The sequence below is a fragment of the Cryptomeria japonica genome, chromosome 6, assembly GCF_030272615.1.
Source record: "Cryptomeria japonica chromosome 6, Sugi_1.0, whole genome shotgun sequence".
Taxonomy (NCBI): Eukaryota; Viridiplantae; Streptophyta; class Pinopsida; order Cupressales; family Cupressaceae; genus Cryptomeria; species Cryptomeria japonica.
Window position 1 is genome coordinate 608,798,465 of NC_081410.1, and position 24,219 is coordinate 608,822,683.

The 24,219-nt window shown below is 36.6% G+C and overlaps 1 protein-coding gene across 2 annotated transcripts in view; it reads right to left on the reverse strand.

Annotated features, from left to right (window-relative positions):
• Positions 1 to 24,219, reverse strand: part of LOC131055013 (mitochondrial adenine nucleotide transporter ADNT1) — an 89,306-nt gene that overhangs the window by 52,634 nt on the left and 12,453 nt on the right. For both annotated transcript variants that reach the window (XM_057989615.2, XM_057989614.2), the window contains exon 2: positions 6,656 to 6,704. In XM_057989615.2, the coding sequence (XP_057845598.2) occupies positions 6,656 to 6,704 (49 nt within the window). The remainder of the gene's footprint in view (positions 1 to 6,655; positions 6,705 to 24,219) is intronic.

Below are 24,219 nucleotides of genomic sequence, written 5' to 3' on the forward strand. Positions count from 1 at the left end.
TGATGAGAGAGCACACCCAACGGAGAGATTTGGTAAGAGCGGGTGTCACAAGGTGTGCAACGATTTTCTTGATGTTGCAAAGTGTTGACATGTTCTTTATGACAGCGTCTAACACAGAATAAAGTTACCAATGGTCACCTTACTCTCTCTTGATTAAAGTGCGATTGTATGCTAAGATTGTGGAAAGTTCAAACAATCGACTCCAAGGTTCCTTAATGACATGACTCAGTTGCCCTGATGTGATATGTTGGTAATCCAAGGGGCCTTACGTTTGGATCATTCTTTCATTTCTTTGCTATGGGGTGGAACTTCATCATCGGATATGGCGATTTTGCGATGCTTCTGCTTCGAACGGACTAAAGTGAACTGAATATAAAGGGGAAAGGGTTTAGGAGGATCTAAATCTACTCCTAAGGGCAGTGATATCAATGGATAGTGCTTTGGTGGACAAATCCCAAATAAACCAAGCTCTGCTTTGCCAAGATTAACTACAACTCCACAAGAACCGCTGCAATCTTCTAAGGATGTTGAAGGATTTTCACATTGAGAAAGTGCATTTGAATAGCCAACACGGTGCAATCCAAACGACTATTCACAATCAAACTTGGCATAAATTTGGGGGTTCAAGCTAACTTTGCACTGCATCTTATAATCAACAAGATGCAAAAAGTATGAACCATGGAAACTCATCAAACACCATTACATTCTTCATTGAAATCAAAGCACTTTATCTAACAATTGAGAAAATAAAATTCTACTTTGAGGAAGGTGAAACCATGCAAGTTTTGAAAGAATAACTTAAGTGGACACCATCAAAGAACAATGTTTCACTATTAATATCTCAAAAACTTATCGCAACAATTTCATACAAATCTCCCTCCTTTACAAATGAGGGGTCCACCCCTTTATATAGGCTTCAAGCCTTGGCTACATGCAAAACCCTAATAAGGGTTTCTCCTTGAAAGATTCACCACACATGATGCAACAAGGTGGGAATCAACAATAAATGCCCATTATGCCCATATACAATTAATTCCATCCCATTACAATTAATTACATTCCTACCAAAAATGGCATCCATTGAGCATTAAATGCACTTCTTTCAAATTCACCCAATGTGCATTGAATGCACCATCACTTCCAAATTGGTTGCATGCAATAGATGCTCCACTACTGCATTAAGTACGACGGCTGCCATGCAAAAGGAATTTGCCATAATGCCATAAATGTGACGACTACATGCAAAAAGGGTGCTCCATTAATTCAACATGCGCCGACCTAGCTACCACTTGGCGAGAAACCCTTGGAGAGAGAAAATTTCATCTAGGAAAAATTTTCTTTGAAGTTTTGAATTTTCCTTGTTCCAGGGAAAGCTTTTTCATCAATTTTGCATATTTCCTATTTTTTAGGAAAATTTTCAAATTAGGGTTCAAGGGTGCAGGAGAGAGAAATTTCTCTCATGAATCCAAATCTATCATCATTTTGAAATTCAGATGATTTTTTATGCCCAAAACATGGACTTTTCAAAAAAAATTCCCAGGGGGAAATTTCTTGTTCAATTCATCCTTGATTCCTTCCTTGCCTTAGAAATTTTATCTTCAATTCATCCTTGGGTGTGATTTCTTCCTTGCTTGGAATTCCGTCTTGAAGGAAGGAATATATAACACTTAGTCAATTTTTCACCTTTCCTAGAATTTTGTCCTGAAGGAAGGAATTTCCAACACAGTCAATTTTTCACCTTTTTTGGAATTTTGTCCTAAAGGAAGGAATTTCCAACACTTAGCCAAATTTTCACCTTTTCCAAGAATTATGTCATGAAGGAAGGAATTTCCATCACTTAGCCAAATTTTCACCTTTCCTGGAATTTTATCATGAAGGAAGGAATTTCCAACACTTAGTCAATTTTTCACTTTTTCCAAGAATTCTATCGTCAAAGAAAGGAATTTCCAACACTTTGCCAATTTTTCACTTTTTCTAGAATTGTCCTAAAGGAATTTCCAACACTTAGCCAATTTTTTCACTTTACTAGAATTCTTCACCTTGGGCGCATTTCTTCCTCGAGGAAGGAATTTTTTTAATTCTTGAAGTTTCCTTTCTGAACCTTGATTTTCACGTTATGCTTCCAACCTTAGGCACATTTCAGAACTGGAGAAGAAATTTTGGAAATTTGTTCGTTGAGGAAGGAATTTTTGTGCTTTTTGAGTTCATCTTGTTGTCCCGAAGAGGCTTTTTCATCAATTTGCCACATTTCCTATTTTTTAGGAATTTTCCTAAAATTTAGGACCCAGGTCAAGTAGAGAGAATTCTCTCATGATTCCAAATCTGCAAAAATTTTGAAATTCGAACGAGATTTGGTGTCTAAAAATGGATTTTTCCAAAAATTTCCCGAGGGGATTTCCTGCTTCTTCATTCCATTCCTGACCTTCAAATTCCCCTTTGCCTTGGAAAATTTCCAACCTTGGGCGTGGAATCCACTAAGTGGAGAAATTTCATCATTTCCATGCCTCTTATCATTTTAACATTTTCTCCTTGACTTGGGCACTATTTTCCTCTTGTGGTGGAATTTTGATTCTTCTTGGTTTTCCACGACCCCTCTCCTTTAGCGCCCTAACTCATCCTTGGGCGGAATTTTCCACTGGGCAAGGAATTTCACTTTTTTTCACATTTTCCTTGCCATGGGCATTTTGGCGCCCTACTCCATCCTTGGGCTGAAATTACAAATTTTTTGACTTTCCATGAGCACTCCATTTTAGCGCCCTACTCTCTACTTGGGCGTTGTTTTGCTCTGAGGAGGGATTTCTTCGTTTTTCATGAATTCCATGATGACCCCATTTTAGCGCCCACCAAACTGACTTGGGTGTGGAATTCATTGAGTGGTGGATTTTCACAATTTCAACTCTGACGAAGGAATTTCTAGACTTAATCAATTTTGGTCATTTCCAGATTTGGATAACGTGTGTGGATTTTGAAGTGGTTTTCCAAACTTCGGTGATTTTCAAGCTTTCCATTCCTAGAATGAATGTCCATACTTAACCAAATTTCGATCACTCTGCCTGCTCTTTGACTTTCCGGATTTAGAAATGATCGTGCATATCTGGTCTTCAATGTTAGCCTGCAAGGACCTGCCACAAGTAGACTTTCCAAAAATAGAAACTTTTTCAAAATGTCAGCGTTAGAGCAAAACAGGAAGCAGGGACACTTTCTAAAAATAGAGACTTACTAAAAATAGTAAGTTTGATTTTCGGTGAAATGAAGACATTCCGGGACGCAGTGAAATCCCTAGAAAATAGGAACTTTTTTAAAATAGAAAGTTGCTCAGAATTCACTCAAATTTCACTGGGAGGTTCCTTGAAGGGTCCTTCCTAATTCTAGTTTTATGTTCAGTTTTTCCAAACTCTGAAGGAAACCCCAAAAAAAACTAGGATTGAAGGATAAAACCCTAAAACAATCAAAACAAGCCCTAGACTTAGAAAAAATTGCTCAAACGAAAAGCAGGCTTGATCAAAATGACCCCACTCACTTGCAAACTCAAAGACACCGACAAGATTGCCACAAGAAGACCCCCAAAAATGAAAACCAAAAAGATTGAGGGGGCCTAAAAAGTAAGGGGGTCCCCTTTTGCAATGGGGCGATGTGTGAAAACGTCACAACACAAAGCATTCTTGGTGCATTGACTTCTTTGAAACAAATGTTTGTGAGTCAAGCATGGCTAGACTCACCTTATTCAAAGAAGCCTGAAGGAGAAGGTGTTGCATGCATAGTCTTCGACAACCTATTTGCACAAATTGCTGCAAAGATTGAAGGTAACTTCAAAACTTGAATATTTAATTATTCTTGATTCACATCTCTCATTATTAATTTGTAACTTCAATAATTAATCTTTTTGTAATTTGCATTTTTCAATTGTAGGTGGCGGAGCCCTTGGTTAAAGTTCTCTACTTGGTAGATGGGGATCAAACCCCAATGGGGTAGGTTTATGAGGCCATAGATAGGGCCAAGGAGACTATCAAAAATTACTACAAGGGGGATAGACTCAAATTTGATCCCATCTGGGAAATTATTGATAAGAGGTGGAACAATCAGCTCCACCAACCCATTCATGCAGCAGGGTACTACCTCAACCCTCATTTTAAGTTCGAGGATTCTTACTCATATCCTAATGGAGAGGTCATGGAGGGCTTCACTACATGCATTTAAAGTATGATACTTGAGGTTGAGGTGAGAGACCTCATTGTGGCCGAACTCCAAAATTACGAGGAAGCAAGGGGTAAGCTATTCTCCTCAGAGCTGTCCAGGAGAGGAAGAACCACTCAAACCCTAGGTAATAATATTTGCCATTTAGATTTTGAAGTCTAAAGTAATTCATAACTTGATAAAATATGTTTTCACTTTTCACTTTGCTTTCTAACTTTTCAATATTTTATTTTGCATATGCTTGGTGGCAAAGTTGTGGTGGAAATACCCCAAATCTCAAAAAAATTGTCCTCGGAATCTTATGTTAGCCTTGTAGTTTATCCAATCGTGAGTGCGGAGTCACTGCCAATGCCAGAAGCAGCCAAAGGCAAAGCTACATCTAGGATGGAGGCCGAGCCACAGCTTGAGCCAGTCATATTGAGCGAGGAGGCATAGCCACAGTAGACTTCTAGGACTAGACCCTCTAGTTCTACCTCTCCCCTAGCTTTTACTAGAGCTGGGAAGAGGAAGATGTAATTGTATTGATGTATTTTCCTTTAGTTTTACAAAAACTATTTACAATTTTGCTTCCAGCCATCAGCATTCCTCATGAGGATGCGATTTGTACCCACTCTGCATTTAAAACAATTAAATATATCTAGACTCAGCTTGTTTCTTTTGTGTTCTCATTTATTGACTCATTGGATGCATCTCCTCATTGAATTTTGCAAAATAAAATGCATTTCTAATTAAATTTAAGCAATTTTTTAAGTTCCCAAGTTTTTTGCGGAGTTTTTGCCAAGTTTTTTTTTTTTGGGCCTTGGCGAGTTTTTGGTTTTGGCAAGTAGTTCAACTATGGGTGATATAATAAATTATATTTGAATGTCTAATGTCAAAGAAAACTCCTGATTGGAGAACTTTTAAAGCTAATCAATTTGCTTTTATCTATCGTTCCTCAATTCAAGAAGTTTCCAAGAGGTGGAAACAGGGCCTATAAAAAAAGGATAAATATGCAACATTTGAGATAGTGTCCTCTGCCTGTAATTAAAGGATTGCCTTCCCATGTTTGCAACAGTGACCTTGACTGCAGAAAACAAGATTGGCTGCATAAAGATCAGCAGAACAGTAGATTGGCTGCAAATTGATCAGCATTAGTGTAGGTCTGGGTGACCAAGTTCTAAAGCAGGGTGTTTTTTATATCAGCAGAAAGAGTATTTTTGTAAGCCAAAGTTGCCTTAACATGACAAAATGCATGTAAAATTTTGTGTAATTCTCAAGAAAAAGATGTTGTCAACATTTGATAATATTCTACCAGCATATGTCTATAGTTTAAAAATTATGAAGCTATTAAAAAAATTTAAAAAGCTTTCGATTAAGGAGGAAGACGTGATTAGCAAAAAAAATAATGGGCGGGAATGGGGGACCACTCATTTGAGTCACTAAATTTTGAAAAGCCTCAGTGGATATCATACAAGAATCTCAAGCTGACAATCCAAGTATAGGAATGGTAGTGATTTTGAAGCTATTTGACATTCAATGAGACATACAAGCAAGCAACATTTTACAAATGAGAAGGAACATCAATCTCCTTTAACTTAATGATTCCAACCTTAAAAAAGTGAAATGATGAATCTGACTTCATTCCATCCATCCAGAAAACAGTCTGGAAGAAAATGGATCCATAAGATTAACATCTAGTGTTCTCTCCTTCTGTATTTGGGTTTTGGATTTTCTATTCTCGAGACTAATGAGTCTGATTACTATGTTAAAACTTAAAAGTTAAAATAGCTATTAGATAGATTTAGTAATAAAGGTGTTAGCTAGAACTTGTCAAAATACATTGATATTCTAAGACATACCAAGAAACAATTATTTATCAGATTAAAAAGGCCCTTCCACGTTACATGTGCATCTTATATATTTTATGTGAAAATTACTTACATTTTAAAACTAAAATTAAAGTGCCCCATGTAAGACACAGGACTGTCTCTACTACATACCACAGATATTTACTAAATGATTTTTGTATGATCACTGAAAAGACTAGAAGGTGGGAGTTTATATCTATCAAATATTTTTCTCTCTAAACATGTCAAGAAGGGCAATCAATTGATTAAATCTACAATTTCTCCTCTTCTATGTAGTTCTTTCCTGGCAAGGGCTCCAAAATACTGACGCTAATAATTGTAATAAAAAATTTATAAAAATCAATACAATGACTAGGAAAGGTAAATTTGGCTTGAACTCATTATAGACAAATTGACTAAATTTAGGTATGATCATACCAATATTGATAATATCATAACATGACTAGTAATGAAAAAGTGATCTTCAACTTGGCATATGCCAGCATGAAAATAATTTATGTTGACGAATCTCAACCTTTAGTGGAGGGGCAAAAGCCACTGTAAAATCAACAAGTTTGAAAGGAAAAGTCATACACCACAAATAATGATCTAAATACAGCAAAGAAAACATCTACCTGAAGCAGAATTTTCAGTCTCTCTAGGGGAGCCACGGCAGTTCGAGACCTGAGAGCAGAAGGTTCATTAGATTTATAATGCATTTAAAAACACGATGAACAAGAAGTTTGTTATTCAATGGATATAAAGCTAAAACTAATTCTTTAATGAAGCAAATAGAACAACTTACTCTAAGATAGCTCCTCGGATTTAAAGTGCATATTTTAAAATTCAACAAAGAACTTAATTCTTTCATGAAATTGAAGGAAAATTTTGCTTCTTAAAAATAATGAAGCAAAAATCTTAACAAAAGAAAGCTTATGAAATCCATAGCACACTTATAATTAACTGAATGATTATAAACGATACAAAACTAAATTGTCTACAAAATGAAAATTCAAAAAAGGACTTGCATTAAAGGACTCATTGTATATAAACCTGCCTTGCCGATTTAAGTACGGGTGCAGGTACGGCAATTCTTTTTCCCTTGGATATAAGTACAAGTACGGCTATATATATATTATAACATATGTTTAGAATTAAATAAAATGTTTTCCTAATATATTTGAATATTTAATAAAATTAAACACAACAAAATAAATAATAAAATACATTTAAGATTTTAATTTAAAATATTATTAATATATAATAATATAACTAATAAATAGATTATAATATAAGTTTAATTTAAATATTTTAAAATAGTAAATTTTAACATATCGAGTGAAAAACAAAAGTAAAAATAAAATCATATTATTTCTTTTTATCTCTTTGAAAAATACAAATCATATTGTAAGCAATTTAACAAATCTACTTTAACAAGATAGTAATATAAATAAAGAGATATTAATATTAGATTTTATATTAATATGATTTTATTTGAAAATGGAAAAATAAAAATAAAAACAAAACCTCATAAATAAGTAGGAAAAACAAAGTGAAAAGCAAAACAAACTGAGGCAAGACACAGAGAAAGGCTTTGTAGCTATCACAGAGGTAATTCGTCACTCACGGAGGAAGACAAACTTCCCACCAGCTCCTTCCTAACCTTTCTGTCGTCCCAACGCATGAACCATGGATTTAATTTTTTTTTAGCATGGAACTTACTCGGCCGAATCCGAGGCGAATCCAAGGTCACACAGGTGCTAGACCCGAACCTGGAGCAAACTCGGCCCAACCAAATTCCAGCCTCAAACCACCGAACTCGATATCTTAGATATAAAACTACAAGTTAAAATATTTTTGATAAAACATAATCCAATTCTTTGTTAAGAATGAAGAAAAAAATTGTTCTTGAAGACCTTGAAGAAAGGATAAAAGGCTTAAACTCAAATTACACTTTAAACTCTCTTCAGTAAATCACAATGTCTATGGGCCTGATGGAATGAAAATGCCTAGAAAATCAATGGAATCCTCCTTGCCACCCTACAATCAAACTTAAAAATAATGTAGCATTTCTCATGGGAACCTAGGGTGTTGTCAAAGATGGAGAAATTTGCATAGAATCAAAGGGCAAAATGATTTGCTTTTAGTTGCAGAATTGAGACCCTCACGAATAGCAAAGTGGCAGACCAAGCAATTTGGTGAGGTTTACTACTGGTCCGAGCATAACGGATATTTCATATTGATGCAGAAACCATCTCCCAAATCCTTGCAAAGAATCTCAGTTCCAATTGTAATATGGGGAAATAGAAGCTGCAACATAATATTGGACATATCTGGACCCTTACAAAAGAATTTTAAGGTCTTCAGATTTGATATCCCCCCTCGATTCTTGTTGTGGAACATTGGCTAAGTATGTTGCCTCCCTACCTCAACATGAGAAGCGACCAAGATCCATTTCAACATGTTAGATGATAGGTTTGAATGAAGCCTTTTAGAGATTGTGGAGGGGGATAAATTCTAAGCTAACCAACCCTTGCACTATTAAGACTTTAGCCCCCAACCCATAAGGTCTTCCACGACACTTCCACTCTTCTTAGCAAACTCATAAAAACTGATTATATTCAGCATACAATGTCTTTATTCTATTTTGTTAATGTGGTTGTATCCGTGGTTGATCATCTTTGGTCTACTTCTATAAGAATTTCATCTATGAATAAAGATATATTTTACTACTCTATTGGTTCATTATTTCTAGTATTAGTTTAATTAGAGAGAAGAGAAAACATTTGATTTCGTTGCCTTAGAAAAAATCAAGTCCAATGCAAGATATTCATGCCTTTAGGCCCCAACAAAGGCCAGAAAAGACAACAATGTGGTCAACACCAAGAGGTCAACTGATCTTTAAAATTGACAAAGCAAAAAGAACAGAAAAGGAGACTACTAGAGGTAGCAAAAGACACTCTAGTAGTGTAAACCTAAAGATCAGGCCCATCCGAAAGTAAAAGTAGAGTCAAAGTCATAGTCAACCTAAAAGATATTATAACATTCAACCCACTACAAATAATCATACGAAGGAAGAGTGGGTAGCAATAGCAAGACACCTTCCATTACCAAACAAAGCATGGGTCAACCTTCCAAACCAAGTTTGATACAACAAATCCATAGAAACTCCTCTAGACAAGGAAAGCCTTTGTTGGAGACCAACTCCTTTGTAGCCAAACAAGGGAAGCACACGAGAGCAACTTCCAAAGCATCAAAGATTTGTTAATAAAAGAAGAAACCAAACCAAAAACTCTAGTGCCAAAGGTTGGAGAAGACAAAAAAGAACCCGAAGGTGAAACAAGTGTGTGGAATGTTGAAGTTACAAGAAGGGTAGAAAACTGCCACATGCCCAAGAGTGTTAGAAGAGCATTCGAACATCGAATCAAAACTTCCTAAGGAATAGGTTCTAAGCACTAAGTTTGCACCAAAGTAAAGCTACAGTAACTCCACCATCAAGAACAAGTGTAGAAAGGCAAAAGTTACCTAACTTTATACGAAATGGATCAAAGGATTTCAGAACGCATTGTAAGACCTATGAAATAATTTGGGCAACAAATGGTCAAGACCATAAAATATATTATCTACGATTCTTTTCCCAGGCATCTTGAGAGGTATGGCTATTGATTAAAATACAAAGATTGAACCAACCCCCTAAAATATGTGGAAAAAATAAAGAATTCAAATTGCTTCAAGATGACAGCTAAATTGTACCTAAAATTTACAATGCAAGACAAGTTAAGCACGAAATTGCAACAGCTTATAGTTGTAATATCAAAGGATTACTTGTAAAGTTAGAAAAATAACTCCATATCCGTTTAAAGAAAAGATGGTTTATTGAAGGCCTTAATCCTCCATTAAAAGAATAAATGAAAGTTGTACCACCCTTAACATATCCAGAAGCGTATAATAGGTCAATGGAAATATAAAGCGAAGACAAAATGTCTTCATGAGGCACACAAAAAACGGGTGAAGATGAGAAGAACAGATAGATGCAGTGACAATGAATAGAGAATACTATAAGAACTTACAAGAGACATGCTTCAAATGATGGAATTAAAGGCCGACAAAGAAATCAAGAAAGAATCCAAAGAACCATGATGTACTAATAATAAAAGTGAAGGTTACACCAAAGTTATTTCCCCTAAGAAACTGTTTTGTGATATTTGTTAGGTTATGGATCAGTCAATAAAAGAATGCCTATGCAATCTAAAGCATAGAAGCATGCAAGTTCTTTTCACCCAAGGAGAGCAGTCCACGATACCAAGCACTCCATTGAACCACAAAATAACATGAATATGTGCATCATCAAAAAGCTATCCGAATCAAAGGGGGAGGTTGGAGTTAGATACAATATGACTCCAAAGGTCGCCTATTATACAAAGTTGACAATGTGATGAATGGGAACATTTCACAAGAGACTACCATAAAAATCAAAACAAAACAAGGTCATTGTCCAAATGGTGTACACCTGGAAATCATGAAGATGCCAGATGTCCAAAGCAAAAGGCCATCTTTAACAAGATTTATGTAGAAAAACATAACAAAGTATAAGCCATTAAATTCAAGTGAAAAAGACTGTACCTAGACCCATACACAAAAAAAGAAAGACTTCATAAGGCAAGACCAAAAGTATAGCACATGATAGCAAAGGAACGTTGATACTCCAATGACCACGCAAGTCCTCCTACAGTAGGTTAGAGTTAGATAAAAATATTGCACAAGTATTACATGTACTAATCAAGATGGCAAAATACAAAGCATCCCAAAACTTAGGACTACAAGTACCACCACAGCAATAGAGCGTGGCAAGAAAGAACGAAGTACAGTCTAGGAGGAGAATGAAGATTTAATAATAGAACCTCCAATTCACAATGTTCAAGTAATAGATCTGAAACTACTGACAGTCAAACTGGCAAAGAAAACATCAATAGTAAATAGGGAGATACTTGAGAAGAATCTTATTGATACAATCATCGATGGAGGATCAGAAGTAAGCATGCCTCCAACTTTTCAATTGGTGGGTGCAAACCAACAAGAAATCAATGAGCTAGGATTTTCAATGGCCCAAAAGGTACTTATTAGAACTTAAGTATTATTATAAATTTTTTGGTCATCTCATTATAGAAGAAAGCAAGTGATGCACTATTGGGTTGAGTTTGGCTGATAGTAGCCAAGGCCAAACATGATGGAAAGAGAACACTGTCCATTGAAAAAGGGACAAAAATAAATAATTGATATGAAGAATCAAGCAATAAGTGAGAGCTTCCTCGGATTCGTCAAATTCAAACTGCAAAGAAGAATAGAAATTTTGGAATTGTAGTTGTGTTCAATAAATAAAACAAATTCCCTTCATGCCAATGTTTCATTGGCAAATGGAGGACTACTAAGTATTTCCCTCAAACTACAATTTTATTTATGTTGCAAAGATCAATGAAGAGCAACAAATGAAGAATGATGTTGAAATTTTGGATGGTTTATGAGCGTTGAACAAAATAAAAGGTTTGCAAAGGTTGAAAGCTTTGAATATGATTGAATTCAATGTTTAAATAGCTACACCAAAGGCAATCAAAAATCACAAAATTGATAAAGGTATAACTCAAAATAATAGTATTAAAAAACTATTCAGTTTGAAGCCTATTAACAGTTCTTGTGGTGATGAATGTTATGAAGAACCCTACTCATGTTGCATACACCACAACATCTAAGGCAGATTAAAGCAAACTTAACAAAAAAATTATGGATAAGGGAAAAATATCATTCAATAGATCAAACAAAAAAGTAATAAAAGGAAAAGTACCATTCAATGGGTCAAACAGAAAAAGAAATATCTTTAAGTTGGAGAGGATAATACTAGGTGGGCCCCACATGCAAAATGAAAAAATAAAAGAAAAAAACTCAAGCCCTTTTAAATGGAAAGAAAAAATGCAAATTAAAAGAATAACTAGAGCAAAGTGCCTTTTATTTGTGGTTGTAAGGCAAACCAAGGAAAAAATAAAAAAAAAAATTTAAAGCACCGAATCCCATCGTATGGCAAGATATGACAAAAGAAATTTACCTTCAAAAATTTCAAACTCCTTTTCCTATAATTGTACAACCACCATTAAGGAGAAAAATCAAAAGGAGTGTGATAATAAAATTATCTTCTTTCATATTGTAAGACCTTCCAAAAAATAGCCAAAGGATCCTTGAAGACCCCACCCATAACACCCCCAAGATCCTAGAAGACCAAAATACCCCCAAGATCCTTGAAGACCAAAACAACTTCCACAAGAGAGAATGGCAAAAAAGATTGCTTTAATAATGCAAGATTGACTGAATGATAATTTAGTATGAGAATGTACATAATAGGCCTTGCATATAAAAGCAAGGTAACATGAAAGATTAGTCAAGATGTTGACATGTGACATAATCCTATGCAACGAGACATAAAGTGATAGCCTATCATCCATATAAGGTGGATAAGTGATAATGTGATAAGTCCACTAAAGGTGGGAATTCCACTTAAAGTGGGAATGTTCCTATGTGGTCACTTAAGTAACATGTGTAATTAGGACCTAGGTGAAGAACTTACTAGGTACAACACTTTAATTACACCAACACCCCCCCCCCCTTAACTGCAACTTAGGGAGTAGATTATTATGCAAAGATACAAATATTATTATGATGATTATGGGTCCCAGCTACTAGGCCATGTTAGGTACCCATGTACAATGCAAATCTCTCACAAAAACTTAAGTAACATGTGTAATTAGGACCTAGGTGAAGAACTTACTAGGTACAGCACCTTAATTACACCAACACCCCCCCTTAACTGCAACTTAGGGAGTAGATTATTATGCAAAGATACAAATATTATTATGGGTCCCAGCTACTAGGCCATGTTAGGTACCCATGTACAATGCAAATCTCTCACAAATAGAGAAAAGGAGAAAACCCCGTGGGACAAAACTCCTCTCCAAAAGAGAGAAAAGAAACAAACAAATGATGATGCATGGAGGACTCAATGATACCCCCCAAGGACTGCATACATCATGTATATACAATCAAGTATTCCCCCATAGGAAGGAAAAAGAGAGACATGATATCCTCCCCATAATGAAGAAGCTCCAATGTCGATGAAGTAAGCCTGAAAACAAAAGATGAACCAATGCCTACAAGCAACACATCTCCCCTGAGAAACAAGTCCACCAAATGATGAAAAAGCCACTCCATGTCCAACTGAAAGGAGGAGGAAGGATGTTTCTAAGTAGAAGTCTTTGGAAACTAAGTAGGAGTCTCCACACTTGAAGAAGCCACCACATAAGCATGATTAAACTCAACCATGAAATGTGACAAATCAAGTTAATGAGGAAACTCAAGAAGGTCAATCTCCAAAGACAATGAATATGAATCAATAGCTATGCTAAAACTGTCATCAAAGAGGATAGAAATCCCCTCAAGTATGTCTCCCAACTCTGCAATATGAGACTCAATAAACAAGTCTGAAACACCTAGCAAATATTCATCCCACAAAGCAAGATTTGAAACACTATGATCAACCTACTAAAGAGTTGAACTCAAAACTGAAGACACGGAAGGTGGAGGAGTAGAAAGCACAAGACAAGTCTCAATAACACCAAGACTCAAGTGACCAAACTTCTCCTCACAAACATGATTCACCCTTTATGGAAGGGTGTGCACATCGGCCAAAGGAACATTCTCATCATCATGAGAAAAATGAGAAAAGGAATACAATCGAGATGAATGATCCAACACCACTATAGCAATGACATCCTCTAGTCTCCATGTCCCTAATGTATGCATGATCAAGAGTGAACTCGACTTTCTTGCCTTGTGCCCCATGAGTTCATCAATCTTCTTATTATAACATCTATGCTCATCAGTCCTAGCCTTTTACAATAAGCACATTTCCACTTCTTATTTTTAGATGATTCCTCTTTAGAAGAAGACTTGGACTCAGGGGTATGCTATGCTATGAAGTAGAATCCTTAGCATGCTCATTAGACTTATGTTGGTAAACAGATTAAGGATGCCCTCATGATAACTACCACTAGCATGAAGGTCAACCGCAACCCTCACAAACAAAGCTTACAATGTTAAGATGTGTCGACAGAGATTCATTAATTCAAAGATCTTGACAGCTTCCTTGAAAACTCCATTTTGCACACATTTTGCAATCATTTCATTTCATTCCTGTAGATGACAGCTCTTTGAGACATTCTGACAAGCAATTCAGGTGTGTTGTTCTATGATTCCACATTTCGCATGCACATCAACTGAAGCAATTCCAACTATAATATCTGACAAAACCTACCAATGAATAAGTTTTCATGGATGTTCGTAACCTATTCCAAAGCTTTCACTTGATGCAAGTGTTCTTTGAGACACCTAGTTAAACAGTTTAAGCACTTTGGTTATGTTTATATAGGGGTTGGGCAAGTTCACCATAATGTTGCATGTAATTACAACTGACAAAAATCTTCCATCCTTTGCGCTTTGATGGCTCTTTATATTTCTGTTTTTAAAGATTTTTACATAGAACAGGGGCGAGAATAGAAAAATCCATCAAGTTTATATTTACACCTGCCAAACACATGCTTGAAAATTTCTATCGCCTTCTTTACACGTCCATTCTATGCATATCTGCCAATCATGAAGCCCATGAGATTTTATCTCCCTCTTGTATTTTGCTGAGCCCTTGACATGCATTACCAACATCTTCATGTTTTGCATGAAGGTTTGTTACAAGTATCTTGTACATAGCAAAGGAACAGAACTAGAGACTCAGTCACATAGGTATTAAATGTGAACCTCTAATGACCAGGTATCCCACAACATATTCAATGAAAACATCACGAAGTAATCTCAACATGAGATCGTTCTGCCAAACCCCGTAATTTTAAAGCCTTTCACATAATGTTTCTAATTGCACTAAGCTCTCCACTAGTTGTGACAAGTCAAAACTTATTGGCAAATAAAATGTTCCATCACTATCATATTGGTCGACTGCAAGATTACACAAGAGTATTGCTTTCACTTGAAAGTTTTTGAAACATTTTCAACAAAACTATTTTCTACACATGCTACAATCATTGTGCCATAAGATGTCATCTCTTTGAGGTATTCTATTAAATTGTTCATGTACCTTGTTTATTCTTTGCAATATGTCTACCAACGCGATTACAACTATGACAGATGGGAAAGTTCCTCAATCCTTTGTGCTTTGTTAAATGTTGACACTTTGTTCTTTCATCACCAATATGGAAATGCTGGTAAATAATTTGGCTTTAGGTTCACCAATTGCATCTACTACGATGTTTCTAAAGGCATTCCAATAAATTCTTCTTGTTAAAATCTTGCAATTTTTGCACTTCATGAGGTGAAATATCCTTGAGACATTTTGACAATAGTCACATTCCATTTTTAGTTTGTAACCATCATTCTCCTTGTACTACTTTGCTAGTTTGTGGCAGATTGAGGGTTGGCGGGTTGTGCAATCGTGCAACTCTACCTACCATTTCTTAGTACTGATGGTCGAGAGAGAAGATTATTTTTATGGTATTACAAGCATATAATCTATCCTCCATTTTGCATTAATTGTTGTCCAAACCCTATAACTTTTGTATTCCATTAGACATCTCTGTAAGCCTTTTGTCGAATGGTTCAGCGCTCGTATTTATGCTTCCACAATTCACATGAAGAGCTCACCAATTGCCTTTGCTTGATGGTTTTTAAAGTCTATTCAACAAAACTATTATGAGCGTATCTAGCAACAATTGCTATATACAAGACAATAGTCTTTCAAATAGTTCACTCACCTTATCTTGCTTCCACAGTGTAAGTTCTTGGGTAGTTATTATAACTACTTTTGCTATCAACATTTGTAAGCACTTGGGCACCTAAACAAGATGGCCGATTCAATTATATCAATTCCTTGTTATCAGTGTGGATGAGTTCATTCATAACTTTATCGGCACTTTCATAAAATATATAAACTTTTTGATAGTTCTGAAAAGGCCAAAATGCTTTGTTGTTAGCAATCACATTAGTTTTCTTTTGATCAACCTTTGGAGAAATGTTATCGATCATTATAAATGTGCCAATATTCTTTCAATTCTTCTTCATTGATGATTGATAGGAAATTATTAACCGCAGGCTGTGAACTTGCAGCAAAGCACCAACAAGTTTCCACCCCTTTTGTCAGTGATTTGAAGGTGATTGCTAACTTCCAATCGACATTTGAAAATGACTTCTCAACAAACATAGAGTTGTCGATAAGAGTTATTTTTTCTTTTCCATCAATTCCTAGAGAAAGGAACATAGTAAAGTATGTGAAGTCGCCAATCAATAGTGTTTTCTTATGTCATCAGCATTTGGGGGGCATTCCGAAACTGGTATCAATGATCTGAGGGAGTTGCTAGATATGTGAAACAGCCAATGAATACCAATTTTAAATTTGTTCCCATAGCCTTTGATAACAAATGCAGGAGTCTTCTCTGTCAAAATTTCAAATGCATTTCATAACCCCTGAGATATAAAGTTTATATTCTACAAAAGAAAATATCCATTTTCTAAAGTTTTCCCCATCTCAAGGAAACTTTGTCTGTCAAATCTACGTATGTACATGATGAAGGACAGAACATGCATAACTTTTGCCCGATTGAATTTCGTCACGAAACTGCCAAATTGTTACTATTGCCACTGCAACCAAAACCCACAAAGATGACCCCATTTAAGTCAGATAAAACCTCTAGTTCAATTGTTTTTGCAACTTGATCCATGAAAAATCAAAGTTCTGAAATCTCATAAACCAAGACTCGTTTTGAGCCAAAAAAATTGCCACATTAGGCAAAATGTTATGAGAAACACCCAAACCAAAGTATTTTACACCATTCCTTACAAATCTCCAAATTTAATTGTTTTTATGATTCTCAACAGGCTTATTTGACCACTCTCAAAACTTCAGCTAGAATGAAGAGTTACCCTTCCTCAAACTGGCATACCTTCCAAAAATGAATTCAATCAACTATGACCATCTAAAGATTAGAGAAGACAACAAAAACCATGTGGAACATGTGTAAGTATCTTTTGACAACTAGAATCAACTTGTGAAAGGTTTCAATGATTAACCAACTTTTATAATTGACGCAAAAAGTTCAAATTTTGACCCGTTTATAAATGGGGCTAACAACTTACGATTCTTGTTCTGCGTCTTAACTTTTCCACTTGAAGCCTTTGGATTAGAATCTCTTGCAAGAAGTGCTTGAGACCTTAGAGACTTCAATGTGCCCATGTGTGCCAACTTGGCTTGTTCCTTTGTGGGTTGAGTTGCAAATCCATTAAAAGAAGGCATTTTGTGTGCACTAACTAGAGCATCCATAGTAACATAAAATGTAGAAACAAACACTAAATAATTAGGACCTAGCTTGGAGAGAATAGAAAGAATGAACTATTCATCCTCTTTAGTAACCCCACAATTAGATAACTCCAATCAAAGAGAACAAAGCCTAGTGAAGAAGTCTTGGATATTGTCAAAATATTTAGGATTTAGACTCGTTATTTCATTCTCCAACTTGAATTTCCTCATCTAATTTGGCTTACCAAAGAGACTCTCCAAGGTAGTCCAAATTTCATTAGGACTTTTACAAGATACAATATGATATCTAAGATCAAGAAAAATTGACATAATGAGAGTACCAAGAGCTTCATCTCTTCAATCAAACAATTTCCTCTTTTTGTACCACTTGTGGGTTCTCGATCTTGGCCAAATGTGATTCTATTCAATGGCAACTTCAATGTCAACAACAAAATCTCCATTTGTGATTTCCATTCATGATAGTTATATGGAGTTAGAAGTAAAACTTTTGGCAAATCCATAATACAATCAAAGAGTACAATTGTAGAGCAGTAGAATTCCCCCCACTATACAAACGATTTACACCTTTGTACAAGAGAAATTGACACTTTGTTTCCAAATTTACAACAATACATCCAAAAATAGCAATTCAGCAACAAACTGAAAATATGAAATTCTGGAAATATATCTGCAAAAAATGCATGAATGGAACTGAAGTTCTCCTTAATACCTTCCTGATGCCGCTTGAATCACGAAAATCGAAGTCTGGAGCCAAAAGTTACAAGCTTGGAAGTACACAAGCAAGATCTAACTTCAACAGCAAAAAAAAGCATCAAACAAAAAAATCACTAAAAAATACCTGTACCGCTACAAAGTTGACAAAATCATCTTTTTGTCAATGTCTCGTTTGCAAAAATTAGGCTTTGTATGAGAAAATTGCCCCACTTTAAAAGAAAGCCCTATATTAGGCACTTTTGGAGCAAAACAAGCCCCCCAAGGGCTAGCACTCAGTCACGCACATGACCACAACTGCTTAGAGGCAAAAATATAAAACACTCCTAAGCACTTTGGGCATTGGGCACCACTTCCAAAGCGCACACAAGAACCAAAAAAACTTTACCCATGCTTCCTTCCACACCGACAATACAAAGGGCTTGCCAACAAAAAAGTGAATGCAAGCCACTTATAAATGAAACCACCAGTTAAAAAAGAGGTACACCTAGGCACACCAGATCCCAACGCGAGCTAACAGAGGAGCATGTGAACTGCATAACGCATTGGCCACCTCGCAAGGATGCCTTAAACGCAAATTCCAGGCCTCCAAACATGAAATAAAGGAGATTACGCCAACACTAAACCTATAAACACGTCATACCAATTAACCGACAAACTATAAAACTACCATGCCAAACAAAATGCTTGGTTTGTGCTAAAGTATCATCAAGCTCGTTGAAAACATACACCCACAAACAAATAAAGCGAGGGTTGGTGATGTAAAAATAAGTCCGCAAGCCAAACAAATGGAGACCCCGATCGCCCAACCACACAGGATCTCAAACCACTGGATGATACTTGCCTTCGGCCAAATGCAAATTGACACACCTATCAATAGCGTGTAGCAATAAACCGCAACTTCAAGCTCCGCTACTACTGAAAGAACTGTTGGATCAAGGAATGCGCTTGTCTGATCAAGAAAAAACACTTGTCCGAGATTAAACTACACTGGTATAGATATTAAGATGTCGATCTAGCAAACAAGCAAACCCTAACCACAGGAAAAGGGTCGGCCCAAGAACTTCAACCAAGCTACTACAAGCTAAAATAAGAAATTTGAGCAGCTTGCTACAGTTTCATGAGGCAGATTAATGAACCGATTAATCAAGTGGGAGGTAGATTAGTTGCCCTACTATTCAAAGAAGGCATGTTAGGAAGGCATTGGCAATTGACACTCATTGGATTCATTTTGTTGTCATTGATGGCAACAAGACCAGATAGAAGGCAACAAGCCTTGATGGAAGTCTCAAACCGGCACTAGGAGGCATATACCGGCAGTTACCGGCATTAGAAGCATTCAGGCTACACCGGCACCGGCATCAGTACTTCAAGAAAGCCGACATCAAGAATGATTTATTTTAGTAAATCATTTTGTAATTATTGTCGAGGCCGACATTGTATATTCTTTGTAAATGCATTGTAAGCCGACATAAGGCATATCATATGTAATAGGTATATAAGTCAGTCTACTAGGTCAATTTAATACATAGAAGATGGTATTATGATGGTATAGAAATAGACATATAGCAGAACTATGAGAGGTGAAATATATGTATGGAGATCAGTTTCGCATGCAAACATTGTATCATGCTATGATCTATAGATAGCTAGGAAAGCACTCTTCGAGGAGAAGTATTACCGGTAGTAGTTCATGATTGTGAACCGGTACAGAGCAGAACTGGAACCGGAACTCTATTTGGCATAGCAGATGCATTGAGTTCATTTTCAGTAATTTACTTTGGGAGAAAGCTTGTAGTCAGTGAGGCTCTTTAGTGATGATCAGTATGCTCTAGGCAATATGCCTTCCTGCAAGTGCAGGCCTCTGTTTATGTAATATCCTTTCATATGGCCAGTGAACTAATATTGTGGGTCACAAATCCCACCATGGTTTTTTCTCATTGAGGTTTTCCACGTATAAATTCTATGTGTTATGGTGTTCATTTATGTGGATGATTTATTTGCTTCTTATTATATGCTTATTTGTTTACCGGTACATATATGCATGGTTTGGAAAGTTAAAAATTGTTGATTTCGGCAGAACACCGATTCACCCCCCCCTCTCTGTGTTCTCAGATCCCAACAATTGGTATCAAAGCCTGGTACCTCGAAAGAAGTTTAACAGCTTGAAGAAGATCCTGAAACCGGAATCTTTGAACATGGCTATGGAGAAACAACTTGAGATGGCTCTTGAGGATTATGATGCTGAAAGGATGAAGAACTTGAAATTGAAAGAAGAGCTAAATTTTGCAAATGAATTCATTTCTATTCTGCAAGAAAGGTTATCATCTGCTCAAGCCAAAAGAAAAGAACTTTTGCAACAACTAGATGATGAGGAGAAGAATGCTCTTAAGGAACAATGTCAGAAACTAAGTCAAGCAAATATGCTCATGAAGAATGAAATGCAAGATCTGACCATGAGGTTATCAAAAGATATTGAGGACAGAAAGAAGGAAGATAGTCTTACTTTATCTTTGAAGAACAAGTTTGATGAATGTGGAAGATTGACTCATGCGAATAATCTGTTGAGAACTGATTTGGCACACTCCCAGAACAATGAACAAGAATTTGAAAGGCAAATAACTACTCTGAGAGATGATCTGACTACTGCAAGTGAGTATAAAGAAAAGTTTAGGATCAGTGTTGCACAATTGGATGACTTACTAAAAAGACAAAGACAGATTGATGATTCTAGAGGACTTGGATTTGTACAAGGTGAAAGCTTCAGTACTGCTAATGAAGATCAGTCAACCGGTATGCAGAACTCATCAAAACAGAGGAAACCGGTAAGGTAATCTAATGCTTATTAATTCAATGGTAGATGTTTTGTTTGCAATAAATTTGGGCATATGGCTAAACAATGTAGAAATAAGGCAAATCAAAACTACAATTTTGTTCCCGGTCAATGCAGAAACTGCAAGAAATATGGTCATAAATCAGAAGACTGCAAAATGAATGTTAAATGTCATGCATGTGGAAAGTTTGGACATTTTGCTAATCATTGTAGGTCAAGAAATAATAATAATACCGGATATGTCAAAGCAATTCAAAAGAACAATGTTACATGTTATGCATGCAACAAAATAGGTCATATTGCTAAGTATTGCAGAAGCAAGACTCAACCGGCTAATAATGAAAAAGACAATGAGAAAGGGAAGCAGAAGGTAGATGAAATACAACAAGATCATACCAAGAGATGGGTTAGAAAATCTGAAGAACAAATTGGAGATGGATCTATACTGGCAAATCCACCGGTAGAACAGAGTATTCCTCCACCAGCAGGAAATTCCACTGATAACTAAGGCATAAGCCTTAGGGGTTGGCAAAGTCACTGCTAAATTTTGCATATTACCCTGGAAAGAGATCTAAGGAGATCTGGAAAGAAATATGGAGAATTGTGTTTATCATCGATGAAGGTTACCCCGGCACTTAACTGTGAAACCGGCATCCGTACGGTTGTTGGTGAAGCATTAATGACAAAAAATTAGGGTTTTTATTCGCTGATAAAAGAAGCCAAGTGAATTCATTTTCACTCACCGAGCATTCAAGCAATCAAAGCGAAGTAAAGACGAACTAAGAGCGAGCAAAGCATTGAGAGAGGATTTCGAGCAGTTATCTGAAGCACTCTTTCACTGGCATTCACTCAGGTATTTTTCGAAATGGCATCTAGATCTTCCGCTCCAACTTTTATTGCAAATCCGACAATCGTCAAAGTTAAGGATAGGTTAAGACCAGTCTTGAAGGAGGTTCTTGAAATTGCGAAGAAGGAAGACTCTGCGGGAGTGTTTTCTAAGGTTCCTGAAGGTGTAATGTATGTTGAAGATGTGAGGGCATACATCCACTGCACTCTTGAGGATCTAGGCACCGAAGACATAAAAAGCATGTGTCAATCAGTGATACTGGGAGACATCGGAAACATTAAACCAGAATTTAAGGCAATTGAGGATCTAGGGTAACCGGTATTCTGTACATACCGGAATTCAAGGATGAGATGATCAGATACGTCCTGAGCAGGGTTCACAACGAATTCATTTGGTTAGACAAACCCTACATGATCACAAAGGAAGCTATTCAAGCTGTCACCGGCTTACCTAGGGTTCGACAAGAACCTGGTAAGAAAATCTCCAACACAGAGGTTCAAAAACTCACCGGTTCCACACCGGATAACAGATCAATGAGGATAAGCACAATCACCGACTCCGACATAAAATTTGCAAGCATGATCATAGGATACAAGGTAACTCAATCCAACCGATTGAATTCTGTTGCAAGTTCATGCATTCATGTCGCATATCAAATGTTAAGAAATAATGTGAAGTATGACTTATGTGAATGGATGAGGAGTGAGTTAATGTTAAACCTTAAAAAGATCAAAGGAACCAAGAAAGGCACATTCAGATATGGAAACTTAATTGTCTATTTGATGCTTTATTTCTTGAATGAGCTACCCGGTTTAGGAAAGAAGCAATGGGCTCATGACATACCAGTAGGTATGCAAATCAAAATGGCTATCACCGGTCTTGGTACTGGCAGGGATGAGAAGCTCTGGGGTTACTTCAAGACATTTCAAGAGAACATGAGGGAAAGGGAAAGAATCTCTAAGAACATTGTGGAGAAGTATTCCACTGACATATGTTTCATGGTGAAAACTGACGACACACTCATGGAAGCAGTTGAACCCAAGCAAATCTGGATCATTGAGCTTGGATATGAGGTAGATGATAGTATTTTCAAGCTTTATGCAAAAATGTTGTTAGATGCCCCTTTGGATGACAAGACAAAGCACTTCGGTACAATAGGAGAAAAGGCTCTTGAAGTGAAAACAGGTTTCAATAGAAAAAGGAGAGAGAAGAAAATTGACAAAATGTCTACATATGTGCAGAATGTGATTTACAAGATAGATACTTAGTTAGGTTCCAAATCTAAACAGGCAGAGGTTGCTACTGAAGAAGTGAAGAAGCCACAAGTTCACATTTCCCCAATCACTTCTGACTCTGACCCTGAGGATAATGAGCCTCTGGCTTTCAGAAGGGTACAAAGGAAGGATGTGGTAAAACCACCGGTAGAGCAACAAACGGCAGAACCAAGGAGGAGACTTGTCAGAAAGGCAGCTCAGCCTACTGCACCTCCACCACCGGTAAGGAAGCCTATACAGAAGAGGAAACCAGTCACACCGGCAACAACAAGCAAAAAGCAGAAGGGTGATGATACCGGACCTGGTAAGACAACAATGACCTGTGCTGAAATCATTGACGAAGTTACAAAAGATGGAATGTTGAAGAATATATCTAAGTATTATGAAGATTTTGAAGAGAGTGAGCAAAATGAATTAGAGGAAGCTATTTTATTGTATATAGATATCTATAAGAAGGCATTAGTTGAAATTTTGAAAGAGATACCTTCATCTCTATACAATAAACTTGAAGCTAGGAGACTTGATTCTATCAAGAGGGATAAGGAAATCAAGGAAGTTGCACTTTTGGAACAATGTGGCACTATAAATAATGAAGAGATGAAAAAATGTATAGATACTGCTAATAGAACAATTTTTAGTAGTAAAAACCGGCAGATAAGTCTTATGTTGGGTAGAGTGAATGAGGTGGTAAATGAGACAAGTAAGGGGTGGACTAAATTCTTTCAGAAAAACCCAGACTTTCTCACATCTCAGGAAGAATTTGCAAAGGCAACATCCCCTACAATTCCTCACAAATCAAAAGGAAAGGGCATTTTAGGCAATTCTACTCCAATTTTGACACAATCGCAACCGGTTGTAACTAAAGGCACACATCCACAACCGACAGTCACAAAGAATGTACAGGGCACTAGAAACACTGTGGATAATACTCCATCGGCAATAACCGATACTGCACCAAGTGGCGAACCCGCCAGTGCAAAAGAGGTTGAGATGGACAAGGTTAAATCAACTGAGTCCATACCGGCAGGCAAAACAGATTCACCGGCAAGAGTTTTGGCAATTGACACTTCTCAGGTCCAGAAGAAATCAGTTTTTGAGTTAAGTTCAACAGAACT